The sequence below is a fragment of the Ostrinia nubilalis genome, chromosome 18 (genome assembly GCF_963855985.1).
Source record: "Ostrinia nubilalis chromosome 18, ilOstNubi1.1, whole genome shotgun sequence".
NCBI classification, from domain to species: domain Eukaryota; kingdom Metazoa; phylum Arthropoda; class Insecta; order Lepidoptera; family Crambidae; genus Ostrinia; species Ostrinia nubilalis.
The window spans coordinates 9006763-9028328 of NC_087105.1; the positions used below are offsets into that span (position 1 = coordinate 9006763).

Genomic DNA, 21566 nt, shown 5'->3' on the forward strand with positions numbered 1-21566 from the left:
AAACTAGCATTACCTATAAAAGTAGGAATTATGACGATGTTGATGGTGACGATGGACATTTCTCGAAAGAGATAAGTAATAATATTCTTTCAAAACTCTAAACACATATTTCCTACATTTATTTATCTATATTTTTCACAAGACAAAACAAAATAGACTAGCTTAATATCATAAAATACACTTTTATCCAACAATTTAGGGAGGTTAGGCGTAATATATTACTGAAAACATTTAAAATTAACATTATCCACAAAACAAAATTATGAGGAAACAATTACATTTGAGGATACTAGTTACTTAGGTAGAAAATAACCCTAAAATATAGCTAATGTTATTACAATTACAGGAAGGATGTTTAACAAATAATGTGTCCACTCTAATGATACACAAACAAAGTTATTACATTAACATACATTATACATGAAATAGGTACCTACCTACTATAATTTTATTAGTCTTAAACTTAAATCTTAGACAAAATTTATTAGAGATACTAAAGTTTAAGATTTAGATGCTAAAGTTAAACTTTAGGCATACAAGGAATGTTTTGATCATTGTATTATAAACTGAAAACTTTATAAAGAGGAACATTCCACAAACTTGTAGATTTTGCTACGCAGTTTAACGTTTCGGTACTGCATATCTACCACTTACCGAGAGCAAAGGTCTGGAGGTTGGCACCGAGGACACGAAGTCATTTGTGGAGGACCCCTGTGAAGATTGACTGTCATCACAGGAGAAGTCGGAGTGGTTCGAATGGCTGTCACTAACTTCCAGCTTCATTGTCATCAGTTCTTTTCAATAACACTGTATTTTCAATAAAGTTCCAGACTACACTCGAACTGCAATTTACGCAATAAAGTACTTGAAATGTTAAAACGATCCAAATGGCCCGAATCAATTTATTTCCGCGTTATCAAAGCAGCTATCAAACAAATCACGCAATTTCATCTGACAGTTCACAGATGACAGAAAAATCAAAATATCAAAACGCCAAACTACCACGAAAGAGCACGGTGTTCACAACAACAATGGTGACTCATCACTTCAACAAATGCACAAGCGATGACGTCGTCGTCGCTTTGGGGATGCCCTTCTCAATAAGAATTTCAAGCTAACCACAACAAAAAGGCTTAACTGCCAGCTAATATCGCTAACTTACGACGTCCTACTTTAGCCTACAAAATTTGGAGGGTGATATCACCCGTGTAAAATAAGAATATGGCGTGATAGTCGACCAATAGCACGCATTCGCTCTTATGACGTCAACCATTAGGAGAAGAAATAAAAACATGGTTGGTTGTGAAATATTATTTGATGTCCATTGCTCGTTGCGAAACCATAACCAAAACTGTTCACATGCATGCGCAGACATGTATAGAACGATCAAATAAAATTTCGTCAGTGAAGTTTTATGTAATTTTATTATTTGCTTTATTAAGTAATGTAAAATTAAATAGTTTAATGTGGTTTAATGGGAATACATCTTTTCACAGTACATCTTCCTTACACACATACACATAACTAGAAGTGAAAGATTTGAAAGTTAAAAACATAACCCTTTTTCTGGCGCAGTTGGGTAAAAAAACTTTCATACATCGTCGTTTCATCATCAAACATCTCATTGCATCGTTTGATTTTTTTATTGACTGTAGGTCTCTGAAGATCCCTATCCTACCTCTTGATTAAGCTAGACTGGCTAGACTCTTGCTTGTTACATCTTTTTATCTATGAAAAAGACACTGCTTCTGCTAGCACGTACAGTATTTCGATAGTTATAATAGTAGGAATAATCAATTCAATCAGTGATCAGTATGGCATAACTTAACAGGAGAGAGAGTACGTCATGAGCTGCTTTCTAAGCCTCTTCTTTTCTTTTTCTGAGGGTACAGTGGTAAAACCAGTGGTCGAAGAAGAGCTATAGTTTAGGATGTGCAGTGCAACAGACAGGGTGAAATATTCCATAGGCCTCTGCTTTTTTTTTCTGAGGGCAGTGTACAACACGACGTGTTCAAAGAAGAGAAGGAGCATACAGGCATACAGGAAACAGCATAATCTTTTTTTATATTTCGGCGAATACCAGTAACGTTATTGTTATATTTATTGTGATATATCTTTGATTAGTTCCGATGAAATGAAAAAAGTTTAAGCTGTCAGTGAGACGGATTGTCAAAAATTGACAACTACGAATTGTTTTCATTCGTGGTCCATGTGATTTGATGCAGATTTATGGAAAATTGATCGAAAAACTTGTAATTTATTAGTAAAACTTTTATTCCCAGGTAATAGAAATAATTAAAAGCCACCGCTTTAATAAATGACGCCGATAAGATGGATTGTCTTCTAACATTTAATGAATGTGCTAATTACCATGTTCTTAGTTTTTAAAGTAATTAATCTTGTTTTAGCACTATGTCTGGGAAAAAATGCAAGCATTGTGGATCTTCCGAGATAGAAGTAGATCCGGCCCGAGGAGATGCAGTGTGTACAAGCTGCGGCACGGTGCTGGAAGACAACATTATTGTCGCCGAAGTTGAGTTCCAAGAATCTGCTCATGGTGGTGCATCTGCGATAGGGCAGTTCGTGTCTGCGGAGACAAAAGGAGGAGCCACTGGATTTGGTCGAGGTATCAAAAAATCTTTTTTATGTACTTATATTATTTTCCTTTAGTTACCTGTTTTAAAAAAACTGTTTTTATAGCCTTTCATGCTGGAATTGGTCAAGAATCACGGGAGATCACGCTAAGAAAAGCAAGAGATGGCATCACGACGCTCTGTCAGCAGCTCCGTTTAAACCAGCAGTGCATAGACATCGCCTGCAACTTCTTCAAAATGGCGTTGTCGCGGCATTTGACCATCGGCCGGCCAGCCAGCCACACTCAAGCTGCCTGTGTGTACATGACCTGCAGGACTGAAGGCACAGCCCGTATCCTTTGCATAACCAATAATTACACCTTTTTAAGTGCCCACCTAAAGAATGTTCAAGCTTACTAGCTGGAATATTAAAATATCTACTAGGTTTGACTAAATGCTACTATACTTACTTCTCAGGATTTTTTTACTGGTGAAATGTTACCCTATCAAAATGTATTTATCTAGAAACGTCTGAAACAGCCAGAGCTAAAAATTTTGAAATACACATAGTGGACTCTCTGTTTTTAAATTCTAATATTATAGTGATTTCACTGGCTGGAGTATCATTATTTTATTTTTATTTAACATCTTACATCTTTTAATCCAGTAATTAACCGACTTCTAACAATGTAATAATATCCTTCACTAATAGCCCAGATCTCTTGATTGACATCAGTGACGCTCTACAAATCTGCTGTTATCAACTGGGCCGAGCATATTTCAGGCTGTCTAGAGCACTTTGCATCAACATTCCTCCTACAGGTAAGTGCTTTATTCAGTATTTTGTGTGATGATGTATATTGGTGTCAAATTAGCGCAATACTGATAATCAATTTATTGCAAAACAGTAATATATGAAAGGTGCTTTAAAGTTTAATTTTACATATTTTGTTGATTTTTGCACTATCAAGCGTTTGTTTTGAAAAGGTTATGAATAAAATAGGTTGTTACAGTTACAAATATTTAAAAATACCATTGCCAACAAAACTAGCTTAACTAGGTAATAATATTTACAAAAGTTCTATTTGTGGATCACAAAGATCACTTTTTTAAACTGCTACATCTGCCATTTTACCATTTTCTCATTATGTACTTACAAGTGAGGGGGGTTTAAAATAAAAACAATGTTTTTAAATGAGTTTTAATAATATATTGCAATGAATTTTTATTATGGATTCTACATCTAAATTCTAGAGAGCTTTTACAACACCCATATCACAATCTTAAGGTACTTTCCTTATTCGCTAGTCAAGTTCAACAATATACACAAGAACTTCAAATTTTCAACAAAACAATATAATATTAGGGAATGGTTGATTGAATAAATATCTACCTCAATGTTAGTTTTCGAATTATATTGCAACTTTATATTTCTGGCCTCTCTTCATACAGAATAATAATTGAGTGGTCGGGATCTACTCAACTGTCAGTCCTCATTTGTACTTGGATTTGTGATGGTGGTATTGACTGTGGGGCCATAGTAAATCAGCTCGGGTATCTGACCGCCTTGCACTCCAGTACCATTGGTACTCTCTGATGAACAATGGAACTGAAATGTAACTGTTCCCATATACACTTCACTTAAACCTTCTTGGCCAAAATAACTCAATTCACTTCCATCGAGAATTGCAGAAGCTGTGTAAAAGCATTCTGGTTCAATTTGTATTGGGTTGTCAAAGTACACATGAAAAGTGTTGCTTGATCCATCTGAGAAGAATTTTGTATTATTCTCGGCCAGAACCCTTCCTAGCCTTTTCAACTCGATTTTCACATTGTAATCGGCGGCTCCGTTAGATGAGCCATACAATCCGAATCCAACGACGAAAATTCTCTTGTCCACGCAAAATTGTATGGAGTCACAACGACCGCGATATCTCCATTGATTGCTTCTGTATGCACATGACTGGAATCTGTGGCAGATCTGAAAATACAGAATGAAAGGCTTTAATAACTGTAAAGATGGATGAGTGATTTATATGATATCTTTTTTAAAAACTTGATATTTACCTGGGCTTTCAAACCTGCTCTGGCTTTTACAGGGTATGAGAGTTGTGGTTTACTTGCAGCAGTGAAATGCAGAAATATATCTATTGTTTCTTGTGGGGTCAAAATACCGAGTTGTGCTGCACTGTTAGCAAATTCCTCCAATGTCATTGTGGGAAATCTGATAAGATATATGGCACTTCCAAGCATAGCTCTTTTGTTTGTTGGTATAGGCTCTATTTCCCTTCGGAGGCATTCTGCCTGTGCCCAAGCTAATGCTGCTTCAAACAGATTTATCTCTTTACAATTCAGAGTTTCTCTCGCTAATACTGACTCCAGGGTTGACACATCTATGTCAACAAATCCTTCAGATGTCAGGGCCATCTCAGCCTATAAAGAAATAAACAAAATATTAGGGGGAAGGTATATTAAAACTGCAATACAATTTGTCCATTTAATTTATTTAGATAGATCTATTTACAGAAAATTACAAAATATTACAAATCTGTAAGTGTACTAATGATTGATACAATGCTTGAACTTAGCATGCACCTACAAATAAACTGTATTGCAGTTAATATAACATTATGCAATGTAGATCTACATACAATGACTAGAGGTTGTACATTGGAAAGTAAATGGAATGTAAATAATATTCTTTTGTACAATCTTGAGTATATCAGGTTTAGGCTCTCCTAAATCTAAATCACAACCTAAAAAATTATATACAAATACCTAAAAGTAGTGGCACAAATACTTTCTGTAAAAAGTTTTTAATTTACTGAGAATTATCTTAAACAGAGAATACTATGATAACACCAAGTTGAACAATGTTTTTGACTTAATATGCTAATTGCTATAATTTTCAGTACTGTCTTTACTTTCAGGGCTTGATAGGTTCTGACTGGAGGTCTCAGATAAATCCATTAGTAGGCTATTGTATGTGGAAGATGGTTCAAAGCCGAGGGTCGCTAAGTTTTCTGTTGACTGACATACCTGAGCGTCAATAACTTCCCAGCATCGCTGCATCAGTTCTGGCTCCTCAAACAACCTTGACTGGCTGAGGAGCAGGCAAGCGTTTTTTGCTGTGAGACTGGTTTCCAAGTAGCTGACACATGCTCTCGCTAAATACGGAACTATGTACTTCTTTGCAACATACAGTGTTGATAATACTGTGTCAGCTTCCAACTGAATTTCATCACAGTATAGATACCTGAAAGAAAAATTAAAAATGAATAAATTTTTAATTTTAAAACAGGTATTTAAAACCAATTACAAATAAATAATAAAATATTTACTTGAGTAGAGTGAGGAAGGCAGATGGTTCGACATCAGGAACTTCAATTTCTTGCTTGCACTCCGCTAGTCCTCCATAAAACATAGCGTAGAAGACAGAGCTGGCAGTAGCTAATACGTATTTGTGCGCTGGTATTACTTTTGTGTGGCCTGTAATTGCAGATACAAAATGGATTAGTAAATTAGTTAATAATTAGTTTGGTCATTAATATTTTCATTTCAATTATTTAATATTATTTTAACTGTTATTTATTATGTTGTTTGTATATTTACCTGGTCCACCAACAATGAATGTAACATCAGACATTAACTGATTATTGAACATCGCTGCATTGCGTTCCCTGACTGTGGGTTTGGTAGCTTGCCAATTCGGGTCCAGGGTAGCGGTGCCTGGCGGTGGTGCGGGGGACACGGTGGGCGAAGGCGCGGAATTCGTGGACCCACAAGGGGACGGGGGCCCACTGTAGCATTGAGACACTTGAGTGACTGTCTCCCGTTGCGATATCGTGTGAGGCGGAGACAGCGACAAACCCCCGCCATTATTGATGTTTTCCGCTGCAATGACAAACCATTATACATAAACATAACTACATCTGCTATACACTTGTACGCAATATGCGTAGCCAACTATAATTCGCACTGGTCAATTTGGGTCAGACGTCTAAATTTATTAAAGGTCATGACTTAAAATTATGTTCAATGAATCAGCTAATATCTTTACACCATACAAATCTTTAATTGCGTCTCAAAATAACAGGTTTTTCAAATAATCAATATTTACGTGACTTCTCACCATTCATCCACGCATTCGTTTGTGCAACAGACATGCTTTCCCTACTTTCTGGCAGCCTTTTCGGTGGTTTATAAACTATTCTTGAGCACAAATTCGACATAATGATCAGAGAGCCTCGCGAAATTTAAATTTTTAACTAAACATTTAGGCCGCGATCACCTATACATTGACGTCAGCCATCTTGTTTGATAACTGAGCCACTGAGGGGGTGCGGGGCGGGTAGGAGGAGTAAGTAATGTCATTTCGTTCGGAAACAGCATGACAGAACAAAATAAATAACAGAATAACGTTATTCGTTATAAAAAAGTACAAAAGATGGCTTCTGATGCGTGCGCGGGATGATTCAAAACATAACTTTGTTCTTAGCTTGCTCGTTTTATCCTTAGCAGCAGTTGTGTTATGAAAGAATTTAATAAGATTAATGATTGAAGTTAATGATTTTGCGCAGGTCAGGTAGGTACAGCTTGTTTGCCTTCAGTCGCACTTTGAGCACTGTGTTCGATAAACTATGCATAAAAAAGAAGTAATTCATACCTTGCGCCAACTGACGCGCCCGCGGCCGCGGCGCCCGCTGCCGCTGCTGGCAGTTCAGCTCGGCGAACCTTCCGTCCTCATCGATCAGGCTCTCGAAGAAATCGACGCTGCTATTCATCGATGACCGGACTTGCAAATGACACGCATACCAAATGAAGCTGTGAAAACAATAAATAAACATGACACTAGTTCTAATATTCAAATTCACGAAGTAGGTGCGTTGAACCCTCTCGTTCTAAATCTGTTTGCGTAAATACGCGTACGTATGTGAGAATGTGATTGTTCTCGTGTAATTAATTCAATGTACCTATATTGGCAAATCAGTGTCCTATGCACTACTCAAGTCACAATGTTCTTGTTTTGTCGTTTTAATCGGAAGTTATTGTATCCACACGATTTAAACTGTTTGTTAGTAGTCTTAAAAACTTCGGTAAGAAAATTAGACAAAATTTTATCAACAGTTTTAGGATCGCGGATCTGGAGGATTTTAAAAAGACGGCTCTTTATTTGGCAGTCTGGTAGTGGCAGGTTTTTAACTAGCTATAAAAAATACTACACAGGTTATTCGTAATTTATGAGGAAACAGCGCAGAATTAAATTGCAGTTTCCTAATAAAATAATTGCACTACCTGCAGTGTATGTCATCTATCCAAATTTTTATAATATTTATTAATTCCACAACGTAGCACGACATCCACTTGTTTATTTTGATAAGCATATTTATGGACTGAAAAACTTGTTTTCTGTTCTTAGTATTTGTACGAGAAGTCTCATTAATTTTAATATTCTTTTCTTAATTCAAAGTCACTATTAGTATATGTTAGAGTTCTTTATTCTCTAAATGTATTTGTTTTATTGGAACGAGTCATTAGTATTGATCGGACTTTTAATATAATAGGTTACGAAATCGACTTTGTCCAAGTTCTTGAAAAATCTATTGTCCGTATGTGAACCTACATTTCGACATTCAGAGTATCTGAACGCGTTTTTCATTGTTCTTTTGAAGTAATTGTGAATTAAGGGCATCATTATTTAGTATTATGACGACGTTATGAAATATTTCACTGATATTTGGATGTAAAAGCACATCAGTCATCAATCTAAATATTGTTAATTTCGTTTCTAAAATTGGTCCTATAAATTATGTAAATTAGACCCATTTATAACCATTTAATATGGTATGGGTTGTTATCTGTCTCTCATGGCTTTAATTGTCTATATTTTCAATACTGGGTTATTCACGAATGTTCTACTATGTAAAATACGGAATTTTCCCAGCATTAGACAGAAGTAAACATAGCCATTTAGATGTTTGTTATCATTATTAAGAACAAAAAATGTTGTTACAAATATCTACTGGAGGAACCGGTTGTGATACCATAAATAAACTAGCGCCGAGTATAATGCAATGAGAGCAAAATAATAATATCTGTTACCTAACGTCTGCGTAACATAGATTAAAGTACGTTAGTAGTACTCGTATTTGAGAATTATCGCGCTTACAATTTAAGCACAGAATGTAAGGAAAAAACAAGAGCAGTTTCAGCATAAGATAATATGCAATTTGAGAGACATTGACTGACAGAATATTCCACTAGGTATATTTTCTTCAATGTCTAACTAAACTAACTAGACTAAATGGATGAACTAGCTAGGCTCCATCTAAATCACTGATTTCATAAAAAAATGAATTTTAATAAAATCCAAGCGAAAATTCTTTAAAAAATGCGAGTTAATTTTCAATTGCATTTTAAATGCAATGCATAATTAATGAAATAATATTTATGTTAATTCAGCTGACGAATAATATTAATTAGTGAAGTCATAGTTTCCATTACCATAAAATCTTTGGGTAGGGGTGGGAACATCGATTTATTTACCGAATACCCAATTCTACCAGAATAGACTCGAATATAAGTCTTGAAATTTTCTTAAATGTCTTGATAGGTATATCATTAAGATCTTGGCTGCCCTTTCTGGATGCACATGTTGCAGACTATTATTTTTAGCTAGGACAGAAGATGGTCTCTATGACTCGCAGCAGCAGTACTTCGCGTTTATTTCTATACGTGTATCAAAGAGAGGCAAATTAATGTGGAAGAAATATTTCTGAAGTAGTTCTTTCCAGGGTCCAAATATCAATAATTTCTAGGCTTTTTGCATTTTGTAAATTTACAAAGGCAGATATGGATATCCAAATCTTCGATCGAAATATTGATCACTGATATTCTGACTATTGTCCGGTACGCGACACACCTCATAAGGACGTTGTGATTGATTGAGATTTAAAAAACATTGTCAATATTCCACTATAACGAAACCCACCGGTAAGCAAAAAAGACTAGATCGGCTTTGGTAAACAACCAACGCAGCAGTATCTTCCCGAGGAACACAGGCAGTTGTCCAGATGCCTTGTGAGGACTCCCCTTCATCTCATTCTTGCCGTGAATCGTGCATATCCAGTTCACTGAACACTGACACTTCACATTAAACTGTTATTTTGTTGAATTGATCGTATCGGTGCGCGCGCGCGTAGCCGGTGTGCGTGCGAACTCTGCGGCGGCGCAGCTAGAACGCCGACGCCGCGCAAGGCCGGCGCCAAGGGACACCTGCCCCGGTGCAAAACTGGGAAAGTGGATGATGTCATATCCAGCACAATAACGCATTGATCTACCAATACAGTTCTCCATTTGACGCCCAATTTTGTCACTTTTGTAGAACTTGATCTATCGACTAACAGAGGGGCTTATTTTTTATGATTATGGACCTCCAAGCTTCAGTCCAATTTCCATTAATGCTTCATAATACTCTTTAATAATAACTTAGCTTTAAGTGATTTGTATACTAATTAGTAGATGTAAATAATTTTAGTATTTAAAACAGTTAGCTAAATGACACAGAGCCTTAGTCTAGCTCTACAGGTTTATGTCGATGATATAATTGATTCCGCATTTTGCAGATCATTTTAAGGAAACTATACCGAAAATGTTGGTGTCAGAACAAAACATGTTATGTAGAGGTACAAAAGATCATCTAAAATTAAATTAAATGTGTCTGGTGGGTCAGTTTAAGGTTTAAGACTGGTTTTATTTGTAGTTATCTCGTGCATCTGGCAAAACTAAAGTGATCTTGAATTTATTCCGCTATTCATATGTTGTAATTGCTAAAGGTGCAAAATATTTAGCTATTTCCTGTTTCCGTGTTGACCGAAATAAATGGTTTTGCCCGATATATCTTTATATTATTTACTAAAAGATTTAACACTGTAACATACCTACCTACTAATAATTTCTCGAATGTTGTGACTTTATGTCGAAATAATCTTTACACAATTTAGCTATCGTAGTTTATTTTGTAAGTGTTATCGGCCACTGTAATCATTTTTATCACTATCATATCATTGCATTGTATTTGATGAGCCGTTAACAGTATTTCGACCTTCTATTTCAGGGTCAAAAGTTAACTATCAAAGTTAAATACATTCGCCATCTCTATTCAGTTGGCCATGAAGACAATCTATTGTATCGTAGATTCGAATGGTTTACAAATGAATAGGGACTTTATTATTTATAATTCATCTCCTATATCTTCCTATTCTATTTGGTACTTTAAAAGTCTGACGGTTTCTTAGCTAAAATAATTCTCGTTACACATATTTGGAGGAAATTTTGTTTCTGAATCGTTATATTTTATTGTATAAGGTATATTCTCTTGCAAACTCCTACATACCAATACGTATTTCAGTCTCAGACCAATAAAAGTACGTATTTGAGATTACATGTTGTGTAACGAAACATAAAATGTCACTGTTAAACATGTACGATACGTAATGTAAAAAATCACACTTGAAACCCTCGGCTCCTGTTGAGTACAAAATCACAGTTCCAGAACCCTCAATATTTAACGTTTCCGAGTTGATCAGCCATCTTCCCATTCTGTAGGCATCATCAGCTTGATTAGTATGCGGGCGGCGCGTGCGCGTAAGCAGACCATAACTATGCATGTCCCAGCGAGACCACTTCTGTTTTCCAACTGCTTGTGTTGATGACACGGTGTTGGTTGCCCAAATAATGTCCTCAACGTTGAGTTTCATTTATTTGTGATTTACAATGAAATGGTAGAGTTCTTTTTTTATTTATTAATAATATTAATATTGATGATACACTTCGACTCTTATTGTCTTGGCGGTGCTGATGTGCCCGAAGTTGTTATTGTTATGCTGAGGGCGAACGATATTTGATCCAGTCAACATGGAGATGGGATTATTTTTAACGACTTATAGAAGTACAGTCCTGCCTGCCCATAGCTTTCCGCAACTCTTTGCTTGACCATAACGAAACATTTCGAAAGACAAACTCTTAGAAACTTTAATACCAAACGACTGTATCGTTAGAGGAAGAATTGATTATTCAATCAGAGCCCTGTGTCTGTGTCCGTCCGTGCCACTGCATCAGGAAAATGGTCTATAAAACGAAGGCTCATTGCCGCACGCAGAGCCGGGAGGTCGGATCGGAGATGCATTACATTTAAATTTAAGTTTAGTCATCCACTTTCCTCTTGAACTCTGTGCTGAATTTAACATGGTCCAAATTTTATGGCAGATTCGTATTCAGAAAGTACAAAAAAATCTATTCTGGAGAATAGATTCAAGCATATACGGCTTGAATCTATTCTCCAGACTTGAATCAAGCTCAGCAATAATTGAATTTCAATATCACAAGCTTGACTCAAGTCAAGATGAAACTGTTTAGTGTGTCCAAATAATTCCACCGATCACACTATTGAAGTTTGAATCGAGTTTGGAGCGTAAGTCTCAAGCTCAGAGAAAAGGAACTAAGTAACTGCCTTTGGGAAAGTTTGGTTGTTCTTTTGTATACCTTTCTTATTTAGGATCGGTTTCCAAATTTAGTTTGTCTAAAGCTTTGTGTTTTAGCAACATCTATTGGCATATCTGTCCTGTGACAAATGTATGTAGACTGAACCATGCAGAACACGCCATATTGAGCTCGTGACACCTGACCTCCTTTATGCCCTAGTACGATATAAATCATTGTGACAAATGATCTACATAGGACAACTCAGAGTGTGTTGTGGTGAGTTTGCTACGATGGGAATCTGCATGGTCCAGATAATATCTTGCAGTTTTTGTATGATGTAAACTAAGCTTTCTGTATCTTCTCTTCTTTTGCAAAAGGATTCTATGTAAAAATATGATGTACGTAGGTTGAGTGAGTACGGTCTTTATTTCTTTAGCAACTTTGTTGCTGTCAATTTATTCGATGTCAATTAACTTATGCATTTTTTGTAAAACAACAATCCTGGCTTTTGCAAAGGTCACCTGATTCAGGTCTTTCACACCGGCCAGGTAGGAAGTCCAATTTAAATTTAAGTGCACAGTCGAGAGCACAGACACCTTTCTGTTGCAAAATAGCATGTATATCAACTGCATAAGATCCCACAGTGTTTAGCTTGACGTGCTGTAGTCTGTGCATTTATAAAGATCGTTTCGCGAAATCGCCTTCGAGTCTAAGTCGGTGTACCGTATAACGAATTCACGAATCGTTGTTTTTTTAATGACGCAACTAATTTCTCCGCTATTTATTCTTCCGCTTAATAGATCCGTTTTTACTTCGGCGGGTTTATGTAACGACAAAATGCGGTCAAGTGCGCATTGTCTAGAGAAGAAAATGAGGGATTATGCACTTGTTTATTATAGTTATTAGCAAGGATAATCCAAATCTTAGTGCTTAAATACTGTGTTAACTAATTTAATTAAAATGTTATCGTCTTATTTTTTTTAAGAAGCGATGATATCACCTTTTTGGGTTCTAACTTCCAATATTTTAAAGAAGTGAATACTCTTTCACTGAGATAGACAAAAACTTATTTTTCAATAGTTTTGAAGACGCTGCGTAGGCTTTACAAAATAAGATTATTTCATAAATGGTTAAGAAATAAAAGCCCATAATAATGGTCTCGCCATTACCCAGATACAGCTAATGATCAATATGAGAAGGCAGACCACCAATGATGTGTCAACGGTACAATGTTTATGGTTTTCATACAAGTGGTCACGATGACGGTGCACGTTGTAGTGTCAAGGTCGCCTTGCGAAACCCAGGACGAATTTTGTAGGCCTGCACCAAATACGATCTCTGAGTCTGACGTAACGCGTGCTGGCAACTTGGTTTACTTGGTGCGTCATCGAAATATTGGGGACAATACTTGGTGCAATTGAATTAACGTGATAGGCGTCATGAAACGCAGACACTGCCCGTCGATTAAACATTTTTATGTCCTTGTATGAGCGGTCAAAAAGAGCAAATCAATGATGCTGCCAATGTCATATTGTCATAGTGTAATTATTAAACCTCTATTTGTCATCTGTCTGGTACTCAAATTGCTTCAATTTTCTTCTGATTGATTTCTTCCAATAATATGTTTTTAATGTCACCACTTTTGGGTCATCTTCTTCGAAGCTCGGAGGGCTCTAACTAACTGCTGGTTACAGTTAGACAGTTAGAGGTAAGACAGCCAGTTCCTCTGTGGTTGAGGATTCTGGGTGAAGGTCGCTTCCATCTTTGCCTGATCGTCACTTTCCATCAGGTGAGATGCAGGCGTAGAGCTTCCTTGTTGGGGATTAAAAAAACAACTCACACTTTAAAAGATAGAGAAGTTGTTTCGGATCTATATAATTTCACGGTCAATTAAAACTTCCTACTAAAATATAAGTAGGTACAACCACTTTAAAGCCATTCGCAATTAATTAAGAATTCACGGTCTCTGTTTTAAGTTCATGAAACTCTACTAAAATAAACAAAATTCCAGTTATTTATAATTAACTTGTACTAGGCAATGATCAAATGTTGATGCGAAACATAATTTTATGCTTAAAATTTCCGAATCCTGCGCGTGTTCCATTGTTCGCGAAGTCAATTATGCATGAATTTATAATCATTTATAATTATAAACGTGTCGTGTTATCGAAAATACCTTCGTCGCCTACGTTCATCACGTCAACAGTGATCTTTTGCCAAACATAGAATAATGAAGGCAAACTTATTGCTTGTTTGTTTTTTATATGTATAAATCTAAACCGGTGTTGAACTTTATTTTTGTTTTAACTACCCACCAAAAGTCCAAAATATCGGTTCACACAACAGATTGGTAAAATAATTAGACCTTATTTCATATTAAATATAATGTTAAAAAATAATTAAGTTGCGTTAAATGAACGCTTAAAGTTGTCTCGATTCGATTCAACTCACAAACTGAGTTTCACACTGCACCTATATACAGGGTGTTAGGTAAATGGGTAGGTATATGAGCCGACACTAGCCCATGTTAACATGGGCATATAAATGGTATGGTGAAGTCAGAAAATTGATATCTTCATTTTAATTATTTTTATTTTCATACAAACCGGATTTTATAAAATTTATTTTGTATGAAAATTAAAAAAAATAAACGATGATATCAAATTTCTGACATCACCATACCATTTATATGCCCATGTTAACATGGGCTAGTGTCGACTCATATACCCATTTACCTAACACCCTGTATAGGCTATTAATAACCAATTTATTAAATTCTACAGATCTACCATTTGATATTCGTGAACGACAAAAAAATTTTAAATCTTAAAAAGATTCAAAACCTTAATTTAACTTTGATAATCTTTTTTTGTGCAATTAATGTAATCCGCGCATCTTGTGTCCATTATGATTCTGATAGGTATACGGAAATAATAGGGCTCTATTCTCTTTCTATCTCTCTTACTCATAATAAAGATGCTTGTATGAGTGATAGAGACATAACTATGGAATGTGAAATCGATTGTTAGAGTAGACCTCCAGTACGTGTGTGCATGTCTACTTGCATACATTCTCACCATTATGCACAGACAGAGTCCTCGTATTGCTTACATTTAAATATTCACCGTTTGCTTCCAAGTTCCAAGTCGACTATCGAATGCATTACCACAAACCTAGTATACCTTGGAAAACTACATGTTCAACAACTTATTCCCTCAATTTTGGACTTTAATCCATTGATATAAGTATCGCCGGACGCCGGCTGCGTTCGCGATTGTACGGGAAGCGGAATCGGCCATCGAGTAAGGTGAAGGCAACATACAAAACTCGTGTATTGACTTGTGATCTTAAACTTGAACAAATCTTAAATGTCTGAGTACCTACTATATTTTCTCATAGGTTAGACTGCAAGAATTTTTATACTAATATTATAGGTAAAGCTGATCTATCTATACTAATATTTTAAGGCCGCTTGTAAACATCTGTTTTTTTTACTGGACTACGGCCCAGTTTTTTCGTCTGATTTAGTGGTGGTGTATGGTTTATAATGAACGTGGTGTGCACATGCATCGGACATAGGTCCTTCGAGAAAATTGACAGCAAAAAAAGGATACTTATCCGTTTTATGACGGTTCGTCGTTTTTCAACCGACTTCAAAAAAGGAGGAGGTTCTCAATTCGACCCGTATGTTTTTTTTTTTTTTTTTTTTTTTCTATGTTTGTTACGCGATAACTCCGCCAATTATGAACCGATTTGAACAAATCTTTTTTCGGCGTATAGGTAATACCTCAAGGGTGGTCCCATTTAAATTTAATAATAAAAAAACAACCCCCAAGGGTGGAAAATTGGGGATGAACTTTTTTATACGCAATATCTCCGCCGATTATAAACCAATTTGAACGATTTTTTTTTGTTGAATAGGTATTATCAAAAGGGTGGTTTCATGCGAATTTGAAGAAAATATTTCACCCCCAAGGGTGGAAAATTGGGGATGAACTTTTTTATACGCAATATCTCCGCCGATTATGAACCAATTTTTTTTTGGTCTCAATGTACTGCCTACCTTCAGTGGTAACATCAAGGTAATAATTAGTTAACTAAAAAGCAAGAAATAAGTAAAATTTTATTAAAAAAAATAAAACCGACTCCAAAAAACCTACACTAAAACGTAGAAAAATAATTACTAATTACCTACTTATTTATTAGGACGAATTATTAATATTTATGTAGGTATACCATGATTGATACTTTTGGAGTCGGTGCAGGCAAACTTTACATGTTTCATAATCTTGGCACCGACTCCAGAAGTATCAATCATGGTGTACCTACATAAATATTAATAATTCGTCCTAATAAATAAGTAGGTAATTAGTAATTATTTTTCTACGTTTTAGTGTAGGTTTTTTGGAGTCGGTTTTATTTTTTTTAATAAAATTTTATTAGGGTCTTGCCACACTGGCGGATTACAAGCGTTTTCAAAGCGTCGCTCCGCTTTGAAAACGCTTGCAATCCGCCAGTGTGGCAGCTCAATTAATTTGTTTGGATCGGAATCCTTCTTTAACATTTGAAAGAATATGTTTTTCACAAAAACTTGAACTTGGACGTTTCTTATGTCTACTATAATTGTAAATAGAGTGAAAGAAGACGCAGCTGTAGGTACTTTCCAAAGTCCTTCTCCAAGGTACATTAAGAATTATACTAAAATGTCTCAAAGCTCTTTAAAATTAGTTTTTTTAGTCGGACCGGTCGGTGCTTGGACCTTGACATTTTACCTTTTACTCTTCTTTAATTCCTATTGAGACTTAGACCCAAAATGGATGGAAGGTTTGTTCTCGATTATCTTCACATTTTTAAAACAAATCTTGCGCATACGCACCAGAAAACTAAAGGCAGAAATGGGTCTACAAAGAATGTAGAGTCGACAGCTCATCCGATTGACATTTTTGTTGAAAATAGTTTATCTATTGCAACTATGTACTTATAATGATGCAATGGTATTTCCTTTCATGTGCCGTCATCTATAAGCACAAGAAATCGTTATCAGAAAATAGTATCTACCACTTCACATAAATGCAATACCTTAATAAGTGAACTCTTTCTTTAGAAAACAAAAATTAGCATGAATTTTAAATGTCTTAAAATTAAAATTTATTTTATGAAACGTGTTTCTCACAGCCACGCAGCCTTCAAAAGCCATTATGAATTTACATAAAAGAATTTGCTTCTCCGGCCCAAGTCTAAAGCTGTCTGCATTGTCAATTATGTAGTTGAATTAATAATATTGGAATTATTAAAACGCATGACTTATTTTATTGCTACGCTTCTCCCTATCTCTATGAATATTCATCAAAATCTGTTTAAAGGGCGAATATGTACTAAAATTGAATACTTTATGCAATAGAACGGTTATATGCAACTTAATCGAGCTCTTTTTAAAGTTCTATGCCGTACAATGACGAATAACTTCATAAATAACTGCTAATGATAGAGTTTGACAACTATTAGTAATCTATGGTATAACACGCCGTCGAGCCTTTAAATTATAAATAGGTCTCAAGAATCATTAGTTTTCATTTCAAATGACCATTACTAAAGCTATATTTAAAAATAAATAAATAATAAAATAAATAAAAAAAATTATTCACCATGACAGAAATATGTACACAGTGTTAACAGAAGTATTTTAGTACAGTAGGTACAAGTCGGTAGAATGGCATGCCCCTGTCCTCTAAACTAGGATAGATCCTGTATCTTAGAGAACAGTGATTCCTCTGGAGACATTGTAATTACTTAAATTTAATTTTACATGTGGCTTTTATGTTATGCTTGCTGCTCACTATGTGTGTGTATGTGTGTGTGTGTGTGTGTGTCTCTCTCTCTCTGTGTGTGTGTGTGTGTGTGTCTGAGTCTAAGTGGAAGTGGGTTTGGGAATGTGTTATTGTTGTGTTGTATTTATATTAAAAGATTTTCAGTCTCATTGTAATTTAGAGCAAGTAATAGTTCTTAGTAATTTAGGACGTATAAGTATGACTATGACCTATATTAATAAGTGCCCTACAAAGGGCATTTCATACGCGTACCTCGTACTAATAAAAATCATTTGAATTTGAGTAATTGATTACCAACCCAACTTTTTGTCTTATCTTAACTATATCTAAATTAAAAGATTTTTAAGTCTGAAACATGCTTTCATGTATACGTCTATTGTTTACAGATCCATGCCTGTACATCCTCCGGTTCTCGTCGCAGCTCCAGCTAGAAGACAAGCAGCATGAGGTCAGCATGACAGCTCTTCGGCTGGTGCAGAGGATGAAGCGGGACTCGATACATTCCGGGCGCAGACCTTCTGGAATTTGTGGGGCTGGTAAGTTTCTAGATGCTCCATCTAATCTCTTATCTTCCCTGTGCGAATTTCGGTCTCATAGAAGGATTTTTCGTTCACCTGTCCCCCATTGAAAAACGGGATTAAAAATTAGCTTGTTTTTTCTTGGATCTCATACTATTCCTCATCTAAATCGGTTCAGTGACTCGAGCGTTAAAAGAAGTTTGACTGTGTCAGAGTCAGACCCGTTAAAAGGTACGAGGCGGGCAGTTATTTTTGCATTTATAATAACAGTATTGAAACAAGTCGTATAAGTAAGTAGCTATACTAATTGATTCTATCAATATTCAAGTTCTAATATGGCCAACGTTATCATGACTCAGCTACTATTTGATCTCAGATGAATAAGACGACCTTACGAAATTTGCTCAGCAACTCAGGGCAACTCAACCATAGCCTTGTATGTCATTTAAAGCACCCCGGTAGAGTCGTTTGTCATCCGACAGTTTGACAGCTGCTGACAGTAAGGTTAGTCACCTGCCTCATTATACAATCTCGCCGACAATCTTAACTGTCTCAACCAGAATGTAGCGATACGATACCCGAAGGTTATGATGATCAGACTAAATGTTCTGAGAGTGAGTAGGTTGCGGCGCTTCTTCTTAGAACTTGCTAAAAATGTTGATCTCTACTCTCGAAGCGCTGGGCAAAACAGTATGTAAAGGTTCTTATGAGCAAAACTAAGTTTTTTATTAGGCTTATTTTTTTTTAATATTTGACGATTTGTAAGCACTATTTAATAGTCCATAACAGGTTTAAAGAAATTTTTGACTTTAAGAGGACGTGGAAAGTTTTTTTAAGTTCGTTTTAAGGCTTTGGATCAAGTTCATAGGCCTTTTCCTTCCTTTTATTGCATCAGGCACAGTTTTTTACGAATCGTGTGACGCCTTTACTGCCTGGCGATTTGCAAACCGGACTACAACGCAGGTGATAAGTTTAATTCCAAATGGGGAAAATGTTATAAGCAGCATTTATATTCGGAGTCATGGACGTTTATAATGTACAGTTGACAACACATTTTCGTTGAAAAGTAGCTTCTATTATAACTGAATAAGGGTCCATGTTGTTTACCTTGATGAGCCTTCGTCTGTCTAGTAGCCTTGTAATTTTGAGCTACTTAATTGCAATGAACTCCAAAATAATGATTTCAGAAAGTAGGTAGTCCGTAACTAATTGTTTTTAGTCAAAAGGAACTTGACTTCATTTAAGTAGTCATCATAACGCAATAAATACAAGAGACCAAGTATTCATTATTTTACATTAATATAAGTACGTATCAGCGAGCGATCATTGCAAATATCTCAGTATTGATTGTTAATGCATTTGCAGTGGTCTTTAATAACGCAAATATTGAATTTGACTATACTTTTAAACAGAGGATATAAAAATTCGTTGTATGTATTACATAACATGAAACATCACTAGTACTCGTTAATATTTTTTAAAACTGTTTTGTTATTACATTTTTTTCTGTTTTATGGCTTCTTGACTCTTCTAAGTTGAGGAGACTCTTTTACGGTACAAAAAAATTGATCAGATTGTCTCATATTTCCATACAAATTTAAAAAACCTTACACGAGCAGTATGTGGGCAGGATTGCGTATCCCGGTGCAAGATGACTGTATACCAAAACTGTCCGGTACAAATAAACGATATATTTTAGTTACATAACGCTATGTAAACTAACATTGCACTTGCGTTCCTTATGTAACCCATGAACAACTGGCACAAACCACACAATTTGGTGAATGAAGTCACTCGACCGCCAAGGCCAGAGCATTTTTACTTAACACCTCTTAGTTCTTATTTTTTCAACGTGCTTTATATCTTATTGTCTATAACCGTTGTCCCATTTGTGAACTGGGTCTAAAATAGATGTAACGTTGAAATTACATGTCAACTTTTGTTTGGTTGTCACACATTTATGTAACAAAACAATGTAAATTGCGTGACATCCCGCGGAAGACAATATAAACATTAAGGCTGGGTTGCACCATCTTACTTTAACTTTGACAAACGTCAAAAATCTGTCAAACTCCATACAAAAAACACTGGTTAATGGGCATCAAATGAAGCCATTAAAACAATAAAATCTTTTGTAGGAATTATTTCCGATTTAAAATCTAATTCTACTGGCCTAAACGTTACGAAAATGAATTAAGTTCCACAATATCGAAATATGACGATTGAATGTAAACTAAAATAAGGCGAAGTTTTGAGGTGGTTTGAGTTTTGTTGCATAAAAATAATCTTTAACATATGTTTTTTTTTTTCATTTTTTAATCAGGAGTGCTGGGCCCCTAGTCATAGTGGGCCCCTAGACACTGGCCTAAAGTGCCTTATGGATAATACGGCACTGCTGGTTATCGTTATAGTTACGGTAAAAATTTGGTGGTGCAACTCAGCCTAAAACTATTTTATCTACAGTCAGCGTCAAATAGTGACACTCAGAGTAACCAAAAAGTTCGCTGTTACAATCGCAATAAGGTTGTGTTGTCAAGTTTTTGGACACTTTGGGTGTCACGAAGTATTTGACGCTGATTGTACCTAATGTCAAGGTATATACAGGGTGTTTTAAACATTGGCGTCCTTTACAAATAAGATTAAGAATATGAGGATCTTTATTTTTGTCCCACGTGAATATTGGCCTACCACAAAAAGAGTTCAACAAGCGTCTCGCTCTTAAAAATCAGGATAAAAAAAACTATCCTTTATTTTTCGGTATCAAGATGCAGTACAGTAAAATTTCCTTAAAATTATTTCAATGATTCCAGCGTTACTAATAGCAAGTCGTCTTCACAACTTCTCGCGGACACCCAGCGATGTGGTTCGGATCGTCAAAGTGCACGAGTCGACAATTCGCAAGCGGCTGATGGAGTTTGGAGAGACGCCTTCCAGCGCCCTCACGTTGGACGAGTTCATGACCGTGGACCTAGAGGAGGAACAGGACCCTCCAGCTTTCAGAGCTGCTCGGAAGAGGGATAAGGAGCGGTTGCAGAAGGTAATAATCAATTAATTATAATAATAGCTCTCGCGGACGCCAAGCGATGTGGTTCAAATCATCAAAGTGCACGAGTCGACTATTCGCAAGCGGCTGATGGAGTTCGGAGAGACGCCTTCCAGCGCCC

General features: G+C 35.9%; 3 protein-coding genes across 4 annotated transcripts in view; 1 reads left to right on the forward strand and 2 right to left on the reverse strand.

Moving 5' to 3' along the window:
* The window catches only part of LOC135080690 (transcription factor kayak), a 43496-nt gene extending 42322 nt beyond the window's left edge, over positions 1–1174 (reverse strand). The window contains exon 1 of the mRNA XM_063975391.1: positions 655–1174. Coding sequence (XP_063831461.1) covers positions 655–789 — 135 coding nt within the window. The 5' untranslated portion in view covers positions 790–1174. The remainder of the gene's footprint in view (positions 1–654) is intronic.
* A 1016-nt stretch (positions 1175–2190) lies between these two features.
* The window catches only part of LOC135080698 (transcription factor IIIB 90 kDa subunit), a 30492-nt gene continuing 11116 nt past the window's right edge, over positions 2191–21566 (forward strand). The window contains exons 1-6 of the mRNA XM_063975414.1: positions 2191–2282; positions 2409–2626; positions 2701–2925; positions 3291–3395; positions 18271–18420; positions 21213–21439. Coding sequence (XP_063831484.1) covers positions 2413–2626; positions 2701–2925; positions 3291–3395; positions 18271–18420; positions 21213–21439 — 921 coding nt within the window. The 5' untranslated portion in view covers positions 2191–2282; positions 2409–2412. The remainder of the gene's footprint in view (positions 2283–2408; positions 2627–2700; positions 2926–3290; positions 3396–18270; positions 18421–21212; positions 21440–21566) is intronic.
* Positions 3761–9818, reverse strand: LOC135080691 (BTB/POZ domain-containing protein 6-B). 2 transcript variants are annotated; one of them, XM_063975395.1, is made up of 7 exons: positions 9565–9818; positions 7240–7397; positions 6186–6467; positions 5915–6062; positions 5613–5829; positions 4641–5006; positions 3761–4554 (listed from the first exon to the last, which is right to left on the reverse strand). In XM_063975395.1, exons 1-7 carry the CDS (start codon positions 9669–9671, stop codon positions 4060–4062), a joined length of 1773 nt encoding a protein of 590 aa, XP_063831465.1. In that variant the 5' UTR covers positions 9672–9818; the 3' UTR covers positions 3761–4059. The 2 variants fall into 2 exon arrangements, with proteins under 2 accessions (XP_063831465.1, XP_063831466.1); XM_063975396.1 differs by lacking the exons at positions 7240–7397; positions 9565–9818 and adding an exon at positions 6706–6891.

Bases quoted from the DNA above. Each gene is read 5' to 3' on its own strand.
- LOC135080691 (XM_063975395.1), bottom strand. From the start codon at position 9,671: ATGAAGGGGAGTCCTCACAAGGCATCTGGACAACTGCCTGTGTTCCTC. The intron at 6,063-6,185 runs GTAAATATACAA...CTGCAATTACAG, and splicing joins ATTCATTGTTGGTGGACCAG to GCCACACAAAAGTAATACCA. The intron at 4,555-4,640 runs GTAAATATCAAG...CTGTATTTTCAG, and splicing joins GAGCAGGTTTGAAAGCCCAG to ATCTGCCACAGATTCCAGTC.